The sequence below is a fragment of the Alligator mississippiensis genome, chromosome 4 (genome assembly GCF_030867095.1).
Source record: "Alligator mississippiensis isolate rAllMis1 chromosome 4, rAllMis1, whole genome shotgun sequence".
In the NCBI taxonomy this organism is placed as follows: domain Eukaryota; kingdom Metazoa; phylum Chordata; order Crocodylia; family Alligatoridae; genus Alligator; species Alligator mississippiensis.
The window spans coordinates 165,362,758-165,385,642 of record NC_081827.1 but is presented as its reverse complement, the minus strand read 5'-3'; the positions used below and the strand labels follow the sequence as shown (position 1 = coordinate 165,385,642).

The following is a 22,885-nucleotide window of genomic DNA, read 5'->3' as shown; positions in this document are numbered from 1 at the left end:
GACCACTTCCTAAGGGCTTGGTTTTCCATGTAAGTGGTGACCCAAGCCTGATCTGATGTGATCAGGGCACAGTTTGGCTACATAACAAGAGGGGTTGAGTTTCAGATCTCTTCACTGGAGCTTCTCCAGAGCTTACTCTTAAATAGGGCGCTGCCTGTTACATCACCACATGGTTTTTTCACCCAAATAACCTCCCAAGGTAAGAGAACAGTGTTTGCATACACCAGGCTGACCTGTAGAAAAGGATGTTGACAGGAATGGTGCTGATGTGCCAGATGGCATGTGCATCAAAGATCCAGAACAGGGGAGGGAAATCCAGGAGCTCGAGCAGCGCCAGAACCTGGAGAAGCAGCACCACCACCATGCACTTCCAGACGTAAGGGAGGCGCTGCTGGTTCCTGACACACCAGGCCAGCCACCAGAAAAGGTTGAGGAGGCCTGGAAGACAAGAGGGTTAAAGTGCAGGGGATCTTGCTTGGTGGCATGAAGTGGGACTAGGCTTCTGGGATGGGTGGGTGTCTGTCTACTGATCAGAGGGAAGAAGGGGAGAAGACCCGTCAGCCCCTGGACTTCAGTCTCACCGTTACTTTGCTGCCTTAAGCCTCTCCAGGCAGTCAGGGACTTGTGTCATTCTTGCCATGTAGGTCAGGGCTCTCAGAACTGGCCAATGCTTGCCCCAGTAGGCCCATGCTAGCATGAAGACCTGATCTCGCCTATCCCTTTTCATAACCACTGAACTCCCCTTTGCCAGGCTAAGGATCAAAGGCCCAGACAAGGTTCAAATCTCTGCAGGCCCTGGAGATTATCTTGGTTTCTCCTCAACAGCATAGCTCACAACCCAGTACAAGCTTCCCTAAGAAGTGCCATAGCCATGCTACCAGATACTCCCATTCTCTGTCCTTCCTAAAGCGCAGTCACTACATCAGTCCTTCAGAGGTCCAGGACATCATTCCACAAAGATTCCCTCCCAATGTGCCTTTCCATTGCCATGTCCCTTTCCTTATCTCTTCCACTGCAATCTGGTCCAACTGGATTTAGGTTGGCCCAAGAAAGAAGACTCCAGGACTCCTCCTCTGTTCCAGAGGTGACCTTGGGGCTCCTTCCACTGCTTTCCCTTCTCAAATCTCCTGCCAAGGTAGCAAAGAAGAGGGGAAAAGGCAAGGTGAAAGTGATGTGGCCAAACTGTCCATGGACCCTGCCAATCTTCAGTCCCTCAAGGCCAATTACATCTCATTCTGGGATTATTTGCCTTTTCTTGAACCTTTGGTGATGTTGTTTCTTGAACTGTTGGTGGGGAGTTTCTTCAGGTATCTCTCTGAGGCCATATGGGCTACAAACTACATTTTGAGGGTTTTTTAAGGAAAACTGAGATTCCCCAAAACAGACAGAAGTCCTGGAGTCTGGGCATGGAGTAAACACCAGAGATCATGAGACTCACAGTAAAGGTGAGAGGGACAGCAAATGACTCAACCACTGCCAGTAAAGTCAGTGGCAGAGATAGGAACAGAACTTGGGTGTCCTGACTCCCAGCCCCGCTGCTGCAACTGCTGAGAGCTCAGCTGTGCTATTAAGTGTTTAGGCTGCTACTAATTGGCTGAACAGCAGTGGCATGGAGAAGCACCACGGGATGCAGAAGGTGCAGTTTTCTATTAACTCCGTGCAGGGGGCAGTTGGCATAGCACAGTGTCAGTGCTGGGCTGAGAGTCAGCCGTAACATGACACCCCTTCTGCTAGAGAGGACAGTGGTAAATGTATTCTATCCCTTCAATTTTGGCTCCTCTTTCTTCTAGCACAGGGGCTGGCACCCTTTTAGAGAGGTGAGCCAGCTACTTGGAACCTAGCTGCTGCTCTGGGCCACCACTTCCCTCCATAGCACATAAGCCACTTCCTGCCACCTCCACCCTGTGCCACTGCCTCTAGCATCTGTCCCCAGCGGCAGTGAGGAGGCAGAGATGCTAAGCAACACCTGCTGGGCAGGGGGAGGGCAGGAAGAGAGCAGAGGGGGGGTGCTGTGGAAGTAATCAGTGACATGGTGTGGGTGGAAGAGATGAGGCATAAAATGAGTTGAGACTTGCACCACTGATCCCCCTTGCCACTGGGGGCTGGATCCCATCACTCTACATGACAATTTGGCCCACAGGCTATAGGTTACCAACCCCTCTCCCAGTCCATTATAGATCCTGGATCTTCCACAGACATGCGCATGGAGACCTAAAATAGACCCAAGTCCTGTTTGTAGGGCTAGCATCCAACTGCAGCCAGGTTTGAAGCCCAGGCACATTCACATTAACCCTGAGGTCCCTTGACAGAGAAATGAGACCTCCCCAGAAGGAAGAGGACTGTGGATACAGCCACTGTCTATTCTCTGCTGGGCCTTACCTATCACCACATTCACAGCCATGTTGTAGCCGTAGTCAAAGCGCACAAGCGTCAGGTATGCGACGTGACAGGCCAGGAACAGGATAAGGAAACCCCCAAAGGCATTTGCAAAAGCTGGACGCTTCAGCCCCAGAGTCCTACAGTGGAAACCGAGAAGATGCAGAGAAGCTCTTGAGCACCAGCAGGGTCACACGACCCCTGGTGATCCACTAACAACATGGTCCTGACTCCTGCAACCTTCTCTTATACTTGTCACCCCAAAAGATGCAGGCAGGATCATACAGACGACAGTGAAATGCTCCCATACATCATACACCAGGGGACTGAGTCCCTGAGCTCAAAGGCCCTTCTGCCTCTTTGGGCATCTCCTACTTTGCTTTCCTGCCCTGGTTACACAAAGGTTTATCAGCACTGGGATCAATGCCAACGCTTGCTTCATAAGCTATACAGCAACTAGGGACTTTGGCCTGTGACTGCCACTACAGCAGCCAGAAGCTCCAAGCTTTGAGACCATGAGCAGCCATCGTTCAACAGAGCTTACACCTAATTGATACTCAGAAATGTGCTACTTCTGCTCCTGGAGCCACTGGGGCTAATCCTAGAGGCAACACATGGTAATTCACTCCTAGTTTTGCTTTCACCTCCTGAATATTAACTGGCATGGCTAATGAGGTTGAACAGAGTCCCTTCCTCTCCTGCAGCGCAAGAAGTTATATCTTGCTCCTTGGGTCAATAAAGCAGGAGACACAATCTCAAGGAAGACAGCAGAGTAACAAAGGTCACTAGGCTACGTAAGCTTATCGTGGAAGGGCTCCAGACCAAACTGCACCTGTGAAGGACAAAGCATGCCCAACATCTGAGACTCACCTGACACAGCACAGGTAGATGGAGTGCAGGATGACAGCTGAAGCGCAGAAGTAGTCCATTTTCTGTGAGGGGGAGGAAGATGGGGGGGGAACAAAAGGCCTGATTAGATAGTTGAGAGAAGGGAGGCAATAAAACTGAGGCAGAGACAGCACAGACCAAGGGCAAGGCAGGGAGACTGGTACACTGTAAGGGCTGAGTTGCAGAAAGAGAATATCAATTTCTTTAAGCCCAGGGGTTTGGGAGGCCAAGAAACAGTAGCCTGATTTCCAAGAGCTTTGTCTTAACCCTTACTCAGGATCCACTGGGAGTTTCGTCTCGATTCACGAACCCCCTCCATTTGGCCCACAATGACTATAAATGCGCCATGCAGCTGAGAGTGCATTTACTGGCAATCGCAGCATGGATTTTCACTGCTATCAGGCCCCTGAGTGTCTAGATAAAAATTGGTAGTCTGGCTTCTTAATGCAGCAAAGCACATTGATAAGCTGAAGACAACAGGACCATTCAGATGCTTGAACTTGAACACACACACTCCTGCCTTGGAGGAAGTGAGCCCTGGCTGACAGGACAGTCAGAGCAGGGAGAATGACCTGAGTGAATGCAGCATGGAGTCAATTTTTAGGGTCTCACACAGGCCCCAAGCCCCCTGCCAAATTTGTGAGGTTGTATTATTTGTTCAGTAGCATTTAGTTGCTAGTCCTGGATCACAGCTGCACATGCCAGCTGTGCAAGAACAGAGCAAACAGTTCTGCCCCAAAGAGCTCACGGACTAAGTAGAAAGCAAGAACCAAACAGGTACATGGGAAGTGTGACCTGCTTTGCACTCACCATGTTCTAGGTTTCTCTCTTGTCCCTGTGAGAACATTACACAAGCAGGAGGCACTAATGCCCAGGTGGAGTCTCAGCCTTGTTAGAAACACATTTTCCAGGTCAGACAGTATCCTTATACTCCCTTTTTCCAGTCCCTAGTTAGGTCAGCTGCACAGGATCTCTCAGAACATGATGAAGGCAAAGCAGATCTTTCCTTGGCTTATTGATTTCAAGAGAGGAGAAGGAGACCTCACTGCTAGACCCACTGCTGCCTGGACATGCAGTGATTTTACGGTGGGATCCCACTTACCTCAGTTACATCAGTGTCCTTTGTATGAAAGATTGTAGACCAGACCCAGGCATTTAGTGAAACCTAAGAGACAGACACAGACAATTAGATGTTCTGCATGAGACAGGTCTCTTGCTTGAAAGGGTTTACAGTCAGAGATAAACACAGGGAGATAGGAAACATTCAGCAGTGCACAGAAAGGGAAAACCTGGAAGAGGGCTTTTTAAGAACTCTTTCATTAGGAGGTTAATGCACCATTTGTCTGCAAATAATGCTTAATAGTCAAGATCACCTTCTGTTCTCATTTATAGAGACATGCAGCTCCATTGACCCCAACCAGAGCTCATCCAAGGAAGAAGGGCATAACCCACCCCTCAGTCCTCTTCCTTTATCAGGAGGGACTACTCAAAACCCTGCAGCTGTATAGAGCTGAAAAGTTTCTCCTGGCCTTTAGCATTTGACAGGTCAAAACCCAACCCAGGTCAAAACCCCACCTAATAATTCCTGCACTGAACCCAGGATATTTAGCTGAGCCACAGTTGTGCAAATGCTCCTAAACCCCTTATGTCCCAGAGCCTTGGACTTATTTCTGTGTCCACGTGCATTTGGGAATTATACTTTAAGCGTATTTTACTTGATTGGGGGGGGGGGGGGGGATTTTAAAAATATTAACAATATAGAACACATGTGGAGTGTAGACCACTAGGGACATTTACTCCCATTCTATTCACCCAGCTGCTGATTATAGTCCCTGCTTCACCAGAGTGCTGTGAAGCTCAATCAGTTCTTGTAGAATGCTTTGTGAGCCTAGAGCAGGCATTCTCAACCTTTTTTTGTACCAGGACCCATTTGTAAACATCAGTGGCTACTCTGACCCAGTGCTCCTCACTCCTGATCTGCTGCCCCCACCCCTAAGCCCCCAGTGTGTGGGGCAGCAGAGTGTGTGTGTGGGGGGGTGGGGCGGCAAGCAGCCCCTTGCAGGCTGGAACTCTGTCAGCTTGCAAGGGAGAAGCCATGTTTTCCCATATTTTTCTCCTTTAAAGGAGAATCCATTTATAAAGTTTGTTGATCCATTTTTTTTAATTTCAAGTTCGCGACCATGACTCTTTCATATATTCTTGTCACTTTTGGGTCACGACCCACAGGTTGAGAAATGCTGGCCTAGAGCAAACAGCACTGCACTAGAAGTAAACATGTTACTATTGAAGATCAGGGTTCCACCCCTCTGATACACAACTGATAGGTGTTTTCACCCATTTACTTCCTTCTTCGGCAGTACAGGTGATCTCAGACCTTGATGAAGTCAAAGCAGATCTCTCCTTAGCTGCAGTCCTTGTCAAATAGGGTCTTTAAACACAGGGATAGGAGATCATTACAAATCCCCTGCTTCTGGCTTCACAGGCCCTCCTCTGCCCACCTAAATAATGATCTTGAGGGGTCTCTTGAAAAAAAAAAAAAAAAGTTTCAGCACAGCTCACACAGAAGCTTCAGCAACAGCAGCTGTAACCAGCTTTTCTTATTTTATCTGAGTGTAAACTAGAAGGAGCTCAGCCTCTGATTAGGGGAAACAAGCCACAGAGGCAAAGCAAATGACACTAAACCGGTGGTTCTCAGCTACCTGCAGCAGCCAGGTAAAACTGCCCTGTGCACTCCCCCTGCATTACGTCTCTCTACTCAGCCTCAAGCAGGTAGCAAAGCTGCCTCCTCCCTCGCTGCTCTTTCTCTGCATCTTTCCCCCACTATGCTCCTCTCAGAAATAAGCATGGGAACTGTCCTGTCCATATCTTTTTCCAGGAGGAGTGTTGCGGGCTCTGTAGCAGAAAGAGCAGCACAGCATGAGGCAGCGCCTGCCTGCTTTAGGTGGATCAGAAAGCTCTTATGCAGGAGGATTGCACATGTGGCTCAGCCATATGAGGCAGTTTCATCACAGTTTCACAGCCCTTCTGAGCAGCAGAACCTAGCTAAGCAGCACTTGGGTAAGCTGAGGCAACTACCAACACCAGTTCTCAGCCACAGGTACCACCACATTCAAAGAAGGGTGGTGGTAGGGTGCCCTGACCCTAAAAAGATTGAGAACCACTGACCCCAAACTGATCAAATGCAGCCACTTCCAGAGCTGGGGAAAGAGTCCTGAAGTGCCTTCAATTACTGGATCAAGAACATGCTCCTAAGGACCACTGATAGCAGCTTTGAATTCTGGAGTAAAACTGATCATCAGGAAACAGACACAGCCTGAAACTGACCAAGCACGGAGAACCCCAGAAAAGAATTCAAGCCTCCTAACAGATTAGGGTGCAGTTTGAACAGAACCTGTAATGGAAACAAAGAGTGTTTTCTGCAGATCTAAGCCAGGGTGAAGCAGTCAGGAGTTTCTGTATTTTTAATAATACAACTGAAGAGAACTGCTCAGCTTGTTTATCTCCCTGTTGCCAAGGGCACACAGCTACCAAGAGTTCAGAGTTCTCAGACACTAAGGGTTTAGACAGACTTATTATATCTTATCAAATAAGACAGTGTAATAGTTGCATTGTAGCAGCTTCCATCTACAAGCTTCAACAGCAGGACAAGTATAACAACAACAACAACAAAAAAATCACTCTAAATCCTGTCACATTCAGAATCAATGTTTACTTATGATGATTTTGCTTCCTTGTATCACTAAAGAAGTATGAAGATGAAAACAGTTACATGCAAGAAACCAGTGGACAGCAACAAAATGATTAGAAGTCTGGGAAACATGACTTAATGAAGGACAGTTGGAAGAACTGAGATTTAGTTTGGGGAAGATGTGTGGGGTGGTGGGTGGTGGGGGGATTTGAGAACAGTCTTCAAATATCTGAAGCATAATTGCAAAGAGGATGGTGACTGACTGTCCCCTGTGGCCACAGGGGACAGGACAAGGAGTAATGGTTTTAAAACTGCAGCAAGGGAAATTTAGGTTGGAGATCAGGAAGAACTCTTTCACTATAAATGAGTTCAACACTGGAACAGAGTACCCAGAAAGTAATGGGACCTCCACCCTTGGAAGTTGTAAAGTGCACTAGACACACACTCAGCTGGGATGGTTTACCCAGGAATGATCAATCTTGCCTTGAGCAGTAGGCTGGAACAGATGAGACTTGTGGGCCTTCCCAGCCTTATTTTTCTACAATTCCATGTAAGCTGATGTGCAAAGGCTTTTAAAACAGTTGAAAGTTACCTCTCTCTATATAGCTCCTGGTAGTGAGGTGGCACTGAGCTCCCAGATCACAAGGAAAAGAGCAGGATTCAAGACAGGTGTTAAGGATAACATAGCCAAGGAGTGAATCTGCCTCAGGATAACTCCACAAGAGTCCATACAGTCCAATTAAGCAAGGAATACAGCCTCACATATTTCTGAAGTGAGATAAGACTGATTTCAAAACTCCCTCTGCAGAGCAGTAGGAAGAGGGTGGCTACACTTCACCATGTCGTTAACAGAGGCAAACTAGCTGGGGGAGGATTGAACCACTGACTACTGCTATTAGCTAAGTGCCAATTATTAGTAGGAATCACACTCCTACTAAATGTCTCGTCAATCTCATTATCAAATGAGAGCACCATGAAAATTGGATTTGAAGATGTGTGCTGCAAGACCTGGCAGCAGGGAACAGGGATGTGCAGGTTTTCATGATCAGCTGTTTATTTAAAATCCCCTTGTGATAGAGGAGCCTTCCTAGTTCAATATCAACAGCACCTGCTATTATGGCTTCAGCACAGGGGAAATGCTTTGATGAAGTGCATGGTTAGGAGTTGCCAGATTGCGAAAGGGCTTCTGTAGATGGCCTTTTTTATATGCAAGCCTCCTATCCCAGTACTTAGTGCCTCTCTGCATGTCTTCCCACTCCCTGAGAGCCAGGTTATACCAAGTGGTCTGAATATGAATTAGTGTTAGAACAGGGGTGCTCAACCCCCAGCCCACAGGCTAGATCTGTCCCACAGGACTTCCCAGAGGTCCAAAAATTTGTCAGAGAGGAGAGCAGTGGCAGTGTTAATTGCTGCTCCCCTGCTGCCAAGTTTCCAGACCCATAAGGTGACCTGCAGGCTGGAGAACATGGCTCTACACACTAGACTGGATCCCACACTGCCCACCCCTGCATGTCCAATCTTGTCTGCAGAACAGCCCTGCTCCACTCATCTGGACCATAGGGCCAAAAGGTTGAGCAGCACTGTATTAAAACATGTATTAGACAACTCAGTCTTTCTCTGCACAGAGACTGGGTGTACGAGGTCACCTGGTCAGGATTAACTTGATGAGGGACACCAACAGGAATTATAGACATGAACTGCCAGCCTGAATTAGAGGCAAGGTCCACTTTGCCCAGGACCCTCTCCCATGGCAAATGGCACCACATGCTTTGAATAAAAAGACAACAAAGAGCTGTAGATGTGGAATAATCTAGCCCTCCCTGCAAAGTCATCCTGATCTCTAGCAGTTCTGGGTGGACTTAAACATAAGGCAACCCCCATCCACAGTATCAAGAGACGTGATTTTTCTGCTTTAATCAGCACCAATGAGGTCCCACCGGGAGTACTGTGTCCAGTTTTGGGTCCCTCACTTGAAGGAGGATGTGGACAATTTGAAGAGAGTCCAACACAATGCGAAGACTTCAGCTTTTTCGACGATGGACGGATGTTCTTGGGAGGAGGAGTGATATCAAAAGCCGTGATCCAGCTGACAAGCACATGGAACAGCATCTCTGGTCATCATAAGGGGGGCTTTAAACTAGGTTTCATGGGAGATGGTGATCAAAACCTTCCAACAACACAGCATGCAGTGCAGAGGGGAAAGGACTCGAAGGAACTCAACTCTGGGAAAGGTCCAGAGAGCTACAGGACTCGCAACAAGTAGCACAAAAGGTAGCAAGGAGGTCAAAATGCAAAATATATCCGATGCATGTATACAAATGTGAGCAGTAGGGGGAATAAACAAGATGAGTTGGAAGCTACGGTGTGAAAAGAACTATGATCTGATTGGCATCACTGAAACCTGGCGGGACAGTTCTTATGACTGGAACGTGAACATTGAGGGTTGCACTCTGTTTTGGAAGGACAGGGTTGGAACAGGGTGGTATTGTCTTGTATGTCAAAAACACATACACTTGTTGCCTCAATCTTCACAAAAAGTTAATCCCTATTAGGTATCTGGCAGCTTTAGACAAGGAAGGGGGCAAGCTGAAGGAAGAGATAACAAACAAGAGAGACAGAGAGCTTTTGTTGGGTTTGAATTAATTCAAGTCAGCAGGGCTGGATGAGCTTCATTCCAGGGTCCTGAAGAAACTGCCAGGGGAGGTCTTGGAGCTTTTGGCAACAATCTTCATGAAGTCGTGGAAGACAGGCTAAGTACCAGAGGACTGGAAAAGGGCCAATGTAGTGCTTGTCTTTAAAAAAAGGCAAAAAAAGAGGACCCAGGGAGCTACACACTGGTTGGCCTCACTTCACCTCAATACCTGCAGCATATTGTAAAGAAAGCCATTTACAAACATCTGGAGGAGAAAAAGCTGATCAACAAGCAGCCAGCAGAAATTTATGACAAACAAATTGTGTCAAAAAAACCTAAACTCCTTCTTTGACAAAGTGACTACTTGGGTGGATGAAGGGAATGCTGTAGATACAGTGTATCTGGCCTTCAACAAGGCTTTTAACAAGGTGCAGCCTGACATTCTCATACAAATTGGAGAAGTGTGAGCTGGATAAACCTACTACAAAGTGGATAACTGGTTCAGTAGCTGGAAGCAAAGGGTAATTATTAACGGGTACATGTCAGAATGGCAGGAGGTTTTGAGTGGAGTCCCATAGGGGTCCATCCTCAGCCCAGTGCTGTTTGTGTTTATTAATAATTTGGATGCTGGCATAGAAAGCTTCTTGAGCAAGTTTGCAGACAACATGAAACTGGGAGGGACTGTGAACAAGCTGGAGGATGCACGCACAATTCAGAAGGACTGCAACATTGGAAACTTGGGCTAGAGCTAACAGGATGAAGTTCAACGCAGACAAGTGCAAGGTGCTGCATCTTGGAAGGATGAATCAAATACACAAATACAAAATGGGGGACATCTGGCTGGACGATGGCTCTACGGAAAAGGATTTGGGAATCTTGGTAGACCGGAGACTCGATAGGAGCCTGCAGCATGATGCAGCCACACAAAAAGCAAATGCAGTTTTGGGCTGCATCAATAGAAGCATTAGGTGAAAGGCACAGGAGATAGTGCCTCTACTTGACACTGGTCAGGCCTCATCTGGAGTACTGTGTGCAGTTCTGGGCTCCACATTTTAAAAAGGATGTGGAGAAGCTAGAAAGGATCCAGAGGTGGGCAACAAAGACGATCAAGGAATTGGAAAGCAAATCATACAAGGAGTGGCCGAAGGAGCTAGGCATGCTCAGAAAAAGCACTTGAGGGAACATGACAGCAGTCTTCAAATCCTTGAAGAACTGCCATAAAGAGAAGGGAAAACACCTTCTCTCTTCATACAGAAAGTAGGACTCACACCTATGGCCTGAAGTTGCAAAACAAATTTAGATTGGATATCTAGAAAAAACTTCTTCACTATGAGAATAGTGGGGTAGTGGATTAGATTGCCTAGGGAATTTGTGACTCTCCATTGCTAGAGGTGTTCAAGCAGGTTAGACAGCTACTGGTTGGGGATAAGCTAGGTGTAGCTATGCCTATTGGGCATTTCCCATGCTTCTCAGTTTTGCTGGTTGCTTTTTCTTCCCCCCGCCCCCCTCTTCCCACCTTTTTTTTTTTTCTGCTGTGTGTGTGTCAGGGTGTTTTTAAGCCTCCCCAGAGGCATTGGATGTTGGCTACAGCTAAGGGTGGGGACTTCAACTGGGGTGTGCTAGGAGCAAAGCTGGAAGTTCCTGGCTAGAAGGTCTTGCCTCCCTGCTCAGGGTCAGACTGATCACCATATTTGGGGCCAGAAAGAAATTTTACCCTATGGTCAGATTGGTATGAACTGTGGGGGGGTTTGCCTTCCTCTGTAGCAGGGTGTGTGTGTGGCCCTCTACCTGAGACCTCTTGACCTTATATTAACAACATTTTATAGGAGGACATTGGCTGCTGTGGTTCCCTGCTTTGCCTGTGGCACGTTGGGGTGTTAGGTCTATGTTACGCCAAAACTGACAGTAGTTTTATACAGAGTTTAGATTGTGGTAGTATGGGATGGTTTGGACAGGAATGATCCTGCCTCAGGCAGGGGGTTGGACCACATGACCTCTGGAGGTCCCTTCCAGTCCTAGTTCTCCGGTTCTGTAACACAGAGCAACAATAATGATCAGGGGCCTGGGAGACAAGACCTGAGAGAAGGCTGAAAGAACTATGGTTATTTAGTCTCAAGAACAGCAAGTGGCATTGGGATTTGATAAGTCTTCAGATACCTGCAGGGTGATTATAGAGAGGTTGCAGATGGGCTTTTCTCTGTGGTCATAGAGGACAGGACTAAGAGCAATGGCCTCAAGCTGCAGAAGAGGAAGCTTCCTCTTTTGCAGGAAGGTCAAGTATGAGGTTATTCAAGTACTGAAACAATCTACCTAGAGAAGTTGTGGATCTTCCATCCCTGGAAGTTTTCAAGAGCAGATTAGACAGACACTTGGCTGGAACGGTTTAGTCAGGGAAGATCCTGCCTTGAGCAGGGGGCTGGACAAGATGATTTTGTGAGATCCCTTCCAGCCCTGCTTTCCTATGATCAGTACACAGATCTGTTCTTGTGTAGAAGAAGCCAAGAGAAAATGCTTTCCTATGGACTAGTGCTTTCGCTGCTGGACGGAGAATGCTACCTCAGAACACCAGCTTGCTCTACATAGATACTGGACGACCCTGCACCTAGTGCCAGTCCCTATGGACCAGTCCTAGAGAGTTAAAAGCACTTGGCAGCCCAAAGGAACAGGTCCCTAAAGCATGAATCTAATAATGCCCCAAAGACAAACCATAACTCATGCTTCAGATCTTAATGACTAATCTTAAGTGTCAGAAAGGGACTCTCTCCAGCATGTACAAGAATCTGAGATAAGCCAAAAAGAGGAGAATTTCCACCTTCTTTTGACATACAGGCATCAGCTGAAGGCAGAACAAGAAACACTGCAATAAACACTGAACTCAGAGCTGGACCCTCACAGAAGCATAAGATGGGCCTCTACTGCTCAGGACGTAGCATCCTTAGCGTAAGCTTTCTAGAGAAAGTCAAAGAGGATGTCAGGAAGGAGGCATGCAAGAAGGCAAAAGGGGTTAAAGGAAGGGGATGAAGCACCTACAGTGCCAGCTGGCAAATGGATGCAGAATAAAAGGGAAGAAAAAAAAGCTGCTTTCTGCCAGGCTAAGAGTAATAAATTGCATTTTAGGGAAGGAGGAAAGGCAAGCCAACAGCTAAACTGATGCCACCAGGAAGCAAAACAATGTAATAAGCCAAAGATTGCTACTGTTGAGTAGCACAGTGTTGAAATCCAGAGGAGCAAAGTGCTCTCACGTTGCAGCAGATAAAAAGCAAGGGAGATCCTGCTGACAGTAACACCAGGGCAGGTGAGAAAGACTATTCATTTAGCTGATGTTCACCCCAGCACAGAATCCAGAAGAATTTGGCAGGGCCAGATTAAAATTAGAGTGGCTTTCAAGCTGAAACCAGAATGCCACCCATGCCTCTCATTGTCCCTGGGGGAGAAGCTGGAATGCTATTCTAGTCTCCCGCTAAGCAACATGGTAATCTGGCCCCACACAGTTAAGCCCCTTCTGCATTTCTAGGATGCTGCAATCCAAGAAACTCAATAATGGGGAGTGAGGCAAGTTAATCCACTGCATCAAAATAGCATGGCACAACTCAGACAGAGGGGCTGTTCTCTCACGCACACAGCCAACTATTCATTGCTAATTCTGGAATAGTGTCATTCACCCTGTCCATACTGGGCATTGGGGGAAACAATAAACAAAGGGAATTCATGATCTTTTCTGAGTAAAGTGGAAGGTCATGTTTCCATGTGTACTCAAGGAAAATCCAATTAGCTCACTGCCCATCCACCTGTTGGGGCAACCACTGACCCAAACTTATTTCTCCAAATCCAGAATCACCCCATAAAAGCAGCTGCATTTTGGGTGAAAGACAAAGAGATGAGGCTTGCTGCCATCTTACAGGACCTCATCAGCAAGTCCGTAATATAGATGCAAGTTTTCTTACAACAATAGACTAAATCAGGGTGATGAATCTCTGGAACAATCCACCAAGGCAGGCGCAGATTCTCCACCTCTTGCAGTCTCGATATCAGAGCTAGATGCTTTTCTGAAGAGGTGCTCTAGTCAAACAAACAAAATTAGCAGGTTCAATCCAGGGCAACTGGAAAAGTCACAGGATCATAAGAAAGTAAAGCTGGAAGGAACCTCCTGAGGTTACCTAGTCCAGCCTCCAGCTCAAGGCAGGATCATCACTGACTAAGGAATCTCAGCTAAGTGTCTGTCCAACCTGCTCTTGAGCATTTCCAGAGACGGTGAATCCACCACTTCTCTACTTAGTCGTTTCAAATGCCTGACCACCCTCGTAGTCAAACCTACATTTCAAATGCCTGACCACCCTTGTAATCTCCAACCTAAATTTCCTCTGCTACAGCTTGAAGCCATTGCTACTGGTCCTAAACCCTTACAGACATGGAGCAGAAAAAAAGAAACCCCAATCTCCCTCCCCTCTGTAATCCCCCTTAAGGTATTTGAAGACGTATCAAATCCCTCCCCCCAACCAGTCTTCTCACAGCCCTAGGCCTTTCATCCTTTCCTCCAAAGTCTTGCTTCCCAGGCTTCTAAATCATTGCTGTTGTTCTCTGCTGGACTTTCCAATCTGTCTTCATCTTTCTTGAAGCATGGGACCCAAAACTGGACACAGTACTCCAGGTGAGGCCTCACCAATGACAGTCCTAGGGTTCATGTTAGATAGGAGGTCAGACTGGATGATTCAAGAGATCCTTCTAGACTCAAGAAAAAAAAAATCTGAGTCCTTGAAGCAATTTGCAGTGCTGGCTGGCAAAGAGTCAGAACAAACACCCTCCACACACCCCTTGTATGACAATGATGAATTTATGAGGGCTATACACCCCTCCTCACAAACAGATCTGGTTTTTCTGACCTTAACTGACTGTTAGGGAGTGGGACTGTGAAGGGTCCTTTCTGCAAGGTTCTTCATGATCTGGCTGCCTGACTGTAACTGTTACACAGTGGAGCCTCTTCACAGCAGTCACTTTATTCTGAGCGACAAGCCCCATTAGAACTGAGCACACGTTGGAATCACTGGAACAAGTCAAGATTCTTTCCCTGTCCCCCATACACCGGGTACCTCTAGATCCAAGTTCTAGAAGCAGGGCCACCACCTAGATCCCTGATGCCATATTCTGACCACCCTCTCACTGGGCAAGGTTTATTTGCTCCATCCTCACTGGGTGGGATTTGTTATGCTGGATAATACTACCAGAGGCTCAAATCTGGTTCCTGACCCTGCAGAAGCTCCCCTGGCAGGTAAACAGTTGAACAACAGACAGAGAGGCCTTTGCCTATACTCTTGGTCAATTTATTTAGCAAAATGCTGAGAACAGCATATATCTCAGACCAGGCTAGATCATAAGTCTGAGTACCTGTGAGCTATAGAAGATTCTCAGCTCAGTCTGCAGACAGCTCCACCCCCAAGTATGGTCCTAATCCTGACCCCACCCAAGCAAAAAGCCTTTTGAATTCAACGGGGCCTTGCACAGCTGAGGGAGATTTGTTCAGGCATAATCAACAGTCTGATTCAACCTAGCATCTGAAAACTCTTATCATTTAACAGGAATCTGCCACCTAAAACACAGAACCTCTAAACAGGAACCCCTCCCACTTCAAGTTATACAAGTGTCTTCTATTCAGAGAAGAATTTTTCTTTGGATAAATACCTGCCTAAAATCCGTTTTTTTATTTTTAGCCACTTGAAACACCCCGATTTCCAGATGGCCCTTTGTGCTGTTAAATGGCTGTTATGTTCCACTCCAGAAGTGGCTGCATTTTAAAGCTACTTTTTGGAAAGCATGTTTCATTCCAAAGCCATGTCTAAATGCCAGCTATTATAAACAGCAGCGCTATTTAAAAATCCAACAACTGGAAGATACATAATAGGGGCGTGAAACAGAAGAGAGGGGGAACAGGTCATTGAAACATTTGAGCTACTTACCCAGGCAAAGGCAATGCATGTGTGATACATGGGAGATGAAGGCGGGACAGATGCTTTGTATTTATTCAACATCACAAGGTTGGCAAGTCCATTAAGTAAAGAAGCGAAGGCAGAAGCAGGTTCCTGGAAGAACAGGAAGCGGGAGAAGGGCCACTAAAGAGAGATCAAAGGGAAAAAGGGAGGAGAGGAGCAATCAGTGACACAAATTCAAAGGTCCTGTTTTCTTCAAGCAATTACGGCAGGCAAGAGTTGGTGTCTGAAAGGTAGGAGACAGTTTGAGTAGCAGTAGTTCCAGGCAAACCATTCTGTCCTAAGAACCCTGCCACAGCTAGAATTTAAAGCCTGCCTCCTCTATCATGGCAGTTCCCTCTACCTATTTATAGCAAACTCTGACCCTACCCAGACCCTACTGTGATCTGTGAGAGCAAAGGTCACCCGAGTCGAGGGGCTCATGGAACTATCATGCTTACGGTATGTGCCACTTTCCGTAGCCAGTGGTACACACAGAAGCAATGCGGTTAGTATCACATCCAGCCACTTTCAGCTCCAAACCTGAACAGCCACATGCCCATTTACAACTGCATCGCTGGTGACAAGTTCAGTTTAGAGCAAGGCTTTAACTCATGCTCCTAGAGCTGTAGTTAGATGCCTCACCTGCCCTGCATGCATCTGTGCAGTGGTGCAAATTAACTTGTACATTCAGACACATACAGGCAATACAATGTGGCATCTCTGGGCATCAGGACCCTATGCTGCCAGCTGCTGTACACAAGTATAGGAAGACAGCATAGGCTTAGTAAGGATTTACAATACAAGTAGACAAGGCAAAGGATGAGATAGGAGAGCATCACTTGTACAGTCCTTGCACAGCACCATCACCAGTGTTATGTCAGGGATTTAATCACAAGACCATTCTTCATTACTCCTGCAATACTAAAAGAGTCTCCATGGAAACAGAAGCAGCGCTCAAATCAAAACCAAATGAAGTCAGATGTGCCGAAGACTTTTCTGCTAACCAGATTAACAGGGGCATTTGGCATAGGTACATGGTTTGGGCAGTTTTAAGGGATTTTCTTTAGAGTTCTTTGTAGCCAGCATGAAGTGGATGGGCTCCTCTGGGTTCACTACCAAGCATCATTCAGGGATTTCCAAGAGAGTTCCAGTCTCAAGGACGCCTTGGAAAGAAACACCTTGAGATTATTAGCACAACCAAAAGCACCTGTCTGTAAATCAGAGGCTGAAAGAAGTTGGTGCTGTTTAGTAGCTTAGTTCAAAGGGTCCATGCTGGACACTTACTGGGAGTCTTCAATACATGCAGGAACACTGGGTATTTGTACACATTTGCACACGGCGCGGCAGCGCATACAGTTGTATAAGCAGCGAAACGTACATCAGCGCTGAGAAAATGGCAGTGGTGCATTTTTTAACTAAAACACATCAGAAGTGTTTTATTTCAGAAGTGCATCGCTGCCATTTTCTGCGCGCTAACGCGCATTTCACCACCTATACAACTGCATGCGGCACAGCACAGCACACGTCAGCTCGCATGCGGAACAGACTCAGTAATCAAGTCTGCTCCAACCTGCCGCACCTCTGGTGCATCACAGGACAAAAAGGTATGTGTGTAAATGCCTGCTATGGCCTCATTTTTCTCTTGTTGTTGATGGAACCAAGCCCAATATTATATGCCTGAAAGCAGACAACTTCATGGCCCCAACAGGGAAGTGAGCTCAGGGCCAAGCAACCCTGCAATCCAAGAAATTGAGGGCCCACCTTTTTGCCACAAGATTGGCCCTGGCTCCAAGAGCCGGTTATTTATAAAATAGGACAAAGACAAGCAGCCTCCTCAGAGCTGCTGCACAGTTCTCAGGGATAAGGTGAAAGGGAAATTTTTCTGTGGCGAAGTCCTGCTCACCTTGCCATGGAATTGAGGCACTTTATAACCTCCCTGGACATAGCGTCCAACTGTAAGCCACATGCATTCATATTTACAGTCATCTCGGCAGGTCCAGCCTGAAAGAGAGACAGACAAAGAAGATGGAGACAATGATTAGAGGCTGACTGATGCAACACAGAGCTTATTCTGGCAGGAAGATAGCCTCTTAGACTGAGAACTATCTGTGAGAAAGAAAAAGGATCTAAACAACAGAGCTCCAGTCCCACAGCTCTACTCCACCAGTTGCTCTTTCAAAAATCAAAGCTGGCAGCTCTTCGGATTTAACTTCTCCAGGAACACACAGTCCCATTTTAAGCCTCCTGCTTTTCAGATGCTTCAAGAAAATTAACTGGCTTAAATGCATCTGGCGCCCAAAAGCTTGGCTAGCATCTCTCCCCGCTGTATGGCTGGTCCCATGAAAAGGATTACCAACAAATCTTGCTCCTCTTAAATGCTTAAGGCATTGGCACTAGGTGGCGTCTTCTGACCACAGTTCTAATTAGCTTGGGGCAATTTATAGTCACAAACAAACAAGAAACCCAAGTGCATGATCTCATCCCCAGCTTCTCAGCAGGGTAAATTTGCTTCTGCAAAGCTGTTTGTTGACACAGCAAAGAATTGGCTTCCAGTACCTGAGCCAGCTTGTTTACAACCGATCAGGTGTCTCTGTATTATGCTGCGCCCTGCAGCAGAGGCTTAACCTCAGAGGCAGTCTCCCAGATTGCAAGACCCTTTGCTTGGTTCGCAGAGAGGTCATACTACAGATAGTGGAAGGTAGGGTAGAGGGGCACCTTACAGACTAACTGAAGCAGAGATTCATAAGCTTTCCTGAGCAAGAGCTCACTTCATCAAATGCTATGAGCTCATGCTTCTCTGATGCAGTTAGTCTATAAGGCAATCTCTGCCCTGTCTTCTGGCTAACTTCAGGCTAGCACAGCTAACTACATCTCTCTGCCACATGGGAGTAGTACTGCATGGCTGCTCACCACCATCCCAGTCCTAACAGGGAGGGAGCAGCTCTGTGTGAAAGGACTTGTCTTTCTGACTTACTTTATCCTTGGTACATCTGGTAAGGCTGCCAACAAGCCAGGAAAAGAGTCTGCTCGTTTGCTTCTACTAAGAGCCACCAACCTTCCAGCCAACACCCTTACAGCATGGTGATACCCTAACTTCCGCTACCAATATGGGAGGAATTTCAATGGGCCACCAGTTCCAGATTCCTCTCCACGCCCCAACAGTGGATCCAGTCTGCATAAAAGTGCGGCACCAGTTTTCACCAGCTCCTTGTCCTCTCTCGCCCAGTGTGTCTACCACAGCGCACAGGGGCATGGGCAGCCTCTGTGTGTGGCACATGTCAGAGCAGGGAGAAAACTGGCAGAACACCATCAGATAGGGTAGGAAGCAGGGCAGCAGATGAGACAGATTTGCTGGGCTCAGGGAATGCAGGCCTAAGCCCACCACAAACAACTATAAGCTCCCCTCAAAAAGGGAGGCCACTGGGAATGCAACAACAGATTTCTGGGGATGAATAAAAAAGAAACCAGGAACAGGGTCAGAACAAGGGATCCAGAAGGGAACACTCAGCAGAGCACAATGGCCAGCACCCACTGCCCCCTGAATGAGTCGAGGGAGCCTGTGGATCCTGAAGCAGCTTGGACAGGCCTATTTGTTGCATTTGGTGACATGGGCCTAGGCTCATTACGAACAAGGGGGGGGGGGGGGGAGGGCGCGTCACAGGTTCAAAACGAGATCTGGAAGTGGATCGAGCAGAGCATGCCGGCCAGCACCCAATGCCCCCACAATGAGTGGAGGGAGCCTGTGGACGCTGAAGCAGATGGGGCAGGAAGCACAGGACGGGGAGCAGAAAGCTGAGTGGCCGACCGGGCAGTGGAAGGAGACAAGAGTGGCGTTTGGGGAGGGTGTGGGTCAGCCAGGCTGCACCCCCCTTTTCTCTAAGGCATCAGACAGAAGTGATCAACCCACACACCCACCACCCCAGCACCACTCAGCAACCCAGGACCAAGCTGGTGACCCCCAGCAAGTCTTCAGGCTGGCTCGCAGCCCCCACACAGCACGAATGCCCCCCTCCCCCGGAAGCTGCAGTTTGCCCCCTCTCAACCAAGCTATGGGAGAAGTAGGCTCTACGGGGAAGGGGCTGGGAGGCCGCAGAGGGGCTGGGGAGCATCCTGGCAAGGGGGGAGCATCCTGGGGGTTCCGCGCTGCAGCGGTTCCCATGGGGTGGGAAGGGTTAACTCTGCAAGGGGCGGAGCCGCACGAGTGCGCCGCAGCAGGCGGGGCCGTTCGAGGAGGGGAGGGCGGGGCCGGCGGCGCTACCTGTGAGGCTCATGTAGAGCGGCTGGCGGGAGCGGAAGTGGCGCAGGGCGGCCCCCGAGCAGTTGCGCTGCTCGCACTGGGTCAGGCACTGCCGGTACGACGGCTCCCGGTCGCCCTGCGAGCCCCAGGCCGGGCTCGGCGCCGCCGCCGCCCCGAGCAGCAGCAGCAGCGCGGCCCGAGCGGCCCGTGCAGTTGTCATCCCGGCTGACCATGGGATCGCCGCTTCCGGCTGCGCCGGAAGGGGCTGCCGCCTTCTGTGGCCCTCCGGAAACGCGAGCCGCGCCCCAGGGTTCCTGCCCGCGCGCGGGGAGGAGAGGATCATGGGAAATAGTGTCGGGCACCGCACGCTGCAGCCCGGGGGATGCCGGAAATGCCCCGCCATGTACGCCTTGGAGGGCTCGCCTTGGGCCTGCTGCCTTCGTGGCCTGGCTGCGTAGGCACACACGGGTAGGGTGGCCATCGTAGCGGAGAGTCCGGTTGTCCTCTATTGATCCAAACCTGGACGCCTTATGTCTTCTATTTTTCTCTCGAGCAAAAAGACACAGGACATAAAGGCGTTGGGTTTCCTATCAATAGAGGACAGAGTAGCAGAAAACCGGAATGTCCTCTGTGATGGCCACCCGACACACGTGTCACACCGACTTTATGGAAATGGGAGACTCCTCCCTAACTTGCTTCTGCCGCCATACAGCTGAGGGCAAGCGACACTCGGGGGCATCTGAACCCCAAGCCTCTGGGCTCGGGCCTGCACGTAGGATGCCTGCCAAACGATTTGGAAGCATCTGAAGCCCCAGGCTGGGGTGGAGGATATTTGCCAGTAGCAGGGCAACCTAGATTTTTTAATGACTCACAGATTTGGAATTGATTTGGCTGATTTGACTTGGAACACAAACATTTTTCCATAAAACCCAACCCCCATGTGTACACCTACATGCATGCACACACACACCCTGGAAACCTCACACACCATGTGCACACCCACATGCACCTCTTACACCTGCAGTTCCAGAAATGTGACATATCTCATCCAATGTACTAAACGCCCCGATAGAAAATATGTAGGAGAAACCAAACAACAACTGCGCACCAGTGTGAACACATACTGAAAATCCATCAGAGACAAAAATACCCAATTGCCTTTAGGTGCACACTTCTCTCAAGGTAGCCACTCTCTCCCGTCTCTCAGCTCTAATCCTCAAAGGGAATTTACATAACGCCTTTTGTAGATGAGCCTATGAACTTCATTTCATAAATCTGGATACAAAAAATCATGATCTCAATATAGACATTGGATTTATGACACATTATAACCTGCCTGACAGCTGATTCACCAGGAACCTGCCTGAAGCTGGCCACTTGCACTCCTTCACACATTTCCCCAACTTTTCTCCCCTCCCCTCCTATCTCTGCCCATTGTCTTCCAAACTTCCACTCATTTACATTTATCTTTTCTACCTTGGAGAATTCAGAACAGCAACAGTCTCCGAATGCCTGAAGAGGGTGTTTGTGCCCAAAAAACTTGCAAAGAACTTTTTTTCCAACTATTTAGTTGGTCTAAAAAAAGATATCACATCTACCCATAGAACCTTGCCTGCCACACACACGTGCACATGTGCACACCCACACGTGCGCGTGCACGCACACACACACACACACACACACACACACACAAGGCCCCTTGATTTCTGTGGGAGCCCCTGGTTGGCTATCCCTAAGCCACAGCCTAGGGCAGCAATTCTCATCCAGGGGCCCATGGCACCCTAGGGAGTCTTGAGATCCTTTTCAGGTGTTGTAGGATGCCACACAGTGTTAGCACCGTGAGTTGTGCAAACATGATTCAGAAAATACATTATTTTAGGCAGGAATCCACCGTATCAAAGCCACCCTGCCCTTCTGTGGGCCTTCTGAGGTCTTTGCAACAGAGGGATTTCTCTTGTACTTTTTTGTAGTCAAAAAACAAGTGAAAACTCAGAGCTGGCATTTCATGGTGTGCTCTATCCTGTGGGGGCTTGTACTGGCAATTAGGGTTACCATATTTCCATGATCAAAAAAGAGGACACCTGTGGGGCAGGGACTGAGGAGGAATGTGATGGGGAGCAGGGCATGTGATGGGGAGCAGGGCATGTGCCCTGCCTATGCTCCTCACTTCTAAGCCCCTGCCCCCCAGCCCCGCCTGTACCCCTCACTCCCAACCCGCATCCCTGCCCACCCAGCCCTGTTGGTGCCCTGTGCTCCTGACCCCCAGCCACCTGCTCCCCACCAGCCCTGCTGGTGCCCTGCACTTCCGACCCGCAACCCCCTGCTACACCCAGCACTGCTCCCCACTCAGTTTCCACGTGTGCTTGCACATGCTATTACCTAGAAACAGCTTGCTGGGGCCCGGGTGCAGAGCACATGACCCCCGACAGCCAGTCACCTTGCCCACTGCTCCCAGCCCCAAGCATCCAAGCTGCTCATGCCCAGGAAAAGCCAGAGGCACAGCAAAAACCCAGACATTTACTCTCATTTAAAAAAACCTGCCTGGATGGATGGCAAGGGGCCAAAAAAGAGGACATGTCTGGGAAAACCCAAATGTATGGTAACCCTAGTTGGGGCAGGAGATGACCCTGGAAGACTTGTGTGCATAGAGACCTCAAGATGTTTGTTTTTCACCAGAGCTCCTGCTGCCTTCCCACAGCTAACTTACTGCATGCCTAGAGTCAATTAGCCTGGGCAGGCAGTGGCAGTACCAGGAATCAAGCCCCTAGACCAATGATTCTCAGGCAAGGTGCTGTGGCATCCTGCAGTGCCATAAGATCCTTTTAAGGGTACCACACAATATTAGCACTGTTAGTTAGGCATATACTGATAAGATAAGCCCAGAGACGTCCAATAGGAATCCACAATGACAAAAACACTACCCTGCTGTGAGCTTTCTGAGTTCTTTGCAACAGAGAAATTGCTTTTGTATTTTTCTGTAGTCAAGAAACAAGTGAAAGCTCAGTGCTGGCATTTTTGAGGGGTGCCACAAGTCTAAAAAGGTTGTAAACCACTGGTCTAGGATGCTTTCCCTGGACCCTGTTTCTGCTGCCACCAACGTC

At 48.4% G+C, this 22,885-nt stretch overlaps 1 protein-coding gene across 9 annotated transcripts in view; it reads right to left on the bottom strand.

Moving 5' to 3' along the window:
* PGAP3 (post-GPI attachment to proteins phospholipase 3) overlaps window positions 1-20,048 on the bottom strand; it is a 97,210-nt gene extending 77,162 nt beyond the window's left edge. For 2 of the 9 annotated variants that reach the window (XM_059726985.1, XM_059726986.1), the window contains exons 1-5: window positions 19,806-20,043; window positions 17,451-17,548; window positions 15,536-15,688; window positions 4,367-4,429; window positions 3,247-3,308 (exon numbers count right to left, since the gene is read on the bottom strand). In XM_059726985.1, the coding sequence (XP_059582968.1) occupies window positions 3,247-3,308; window positions 4,367-4,429; window positions 15,536-15,688; window positions 17,451-17,548; window positions 19,806-20,004 (575 nt within the window). In that variant the 5' untranslated portion in view covers window positions 20,005-20,043. The other 7 variants (XM_006260215.4, XR_002088800.2, XR_002088801.2 and 4 more) reach the window with 7 other exon arrangements.
* Between the last annotated feature and the right edge of the window lie 2,837 nt (window positions 20,049-22,885).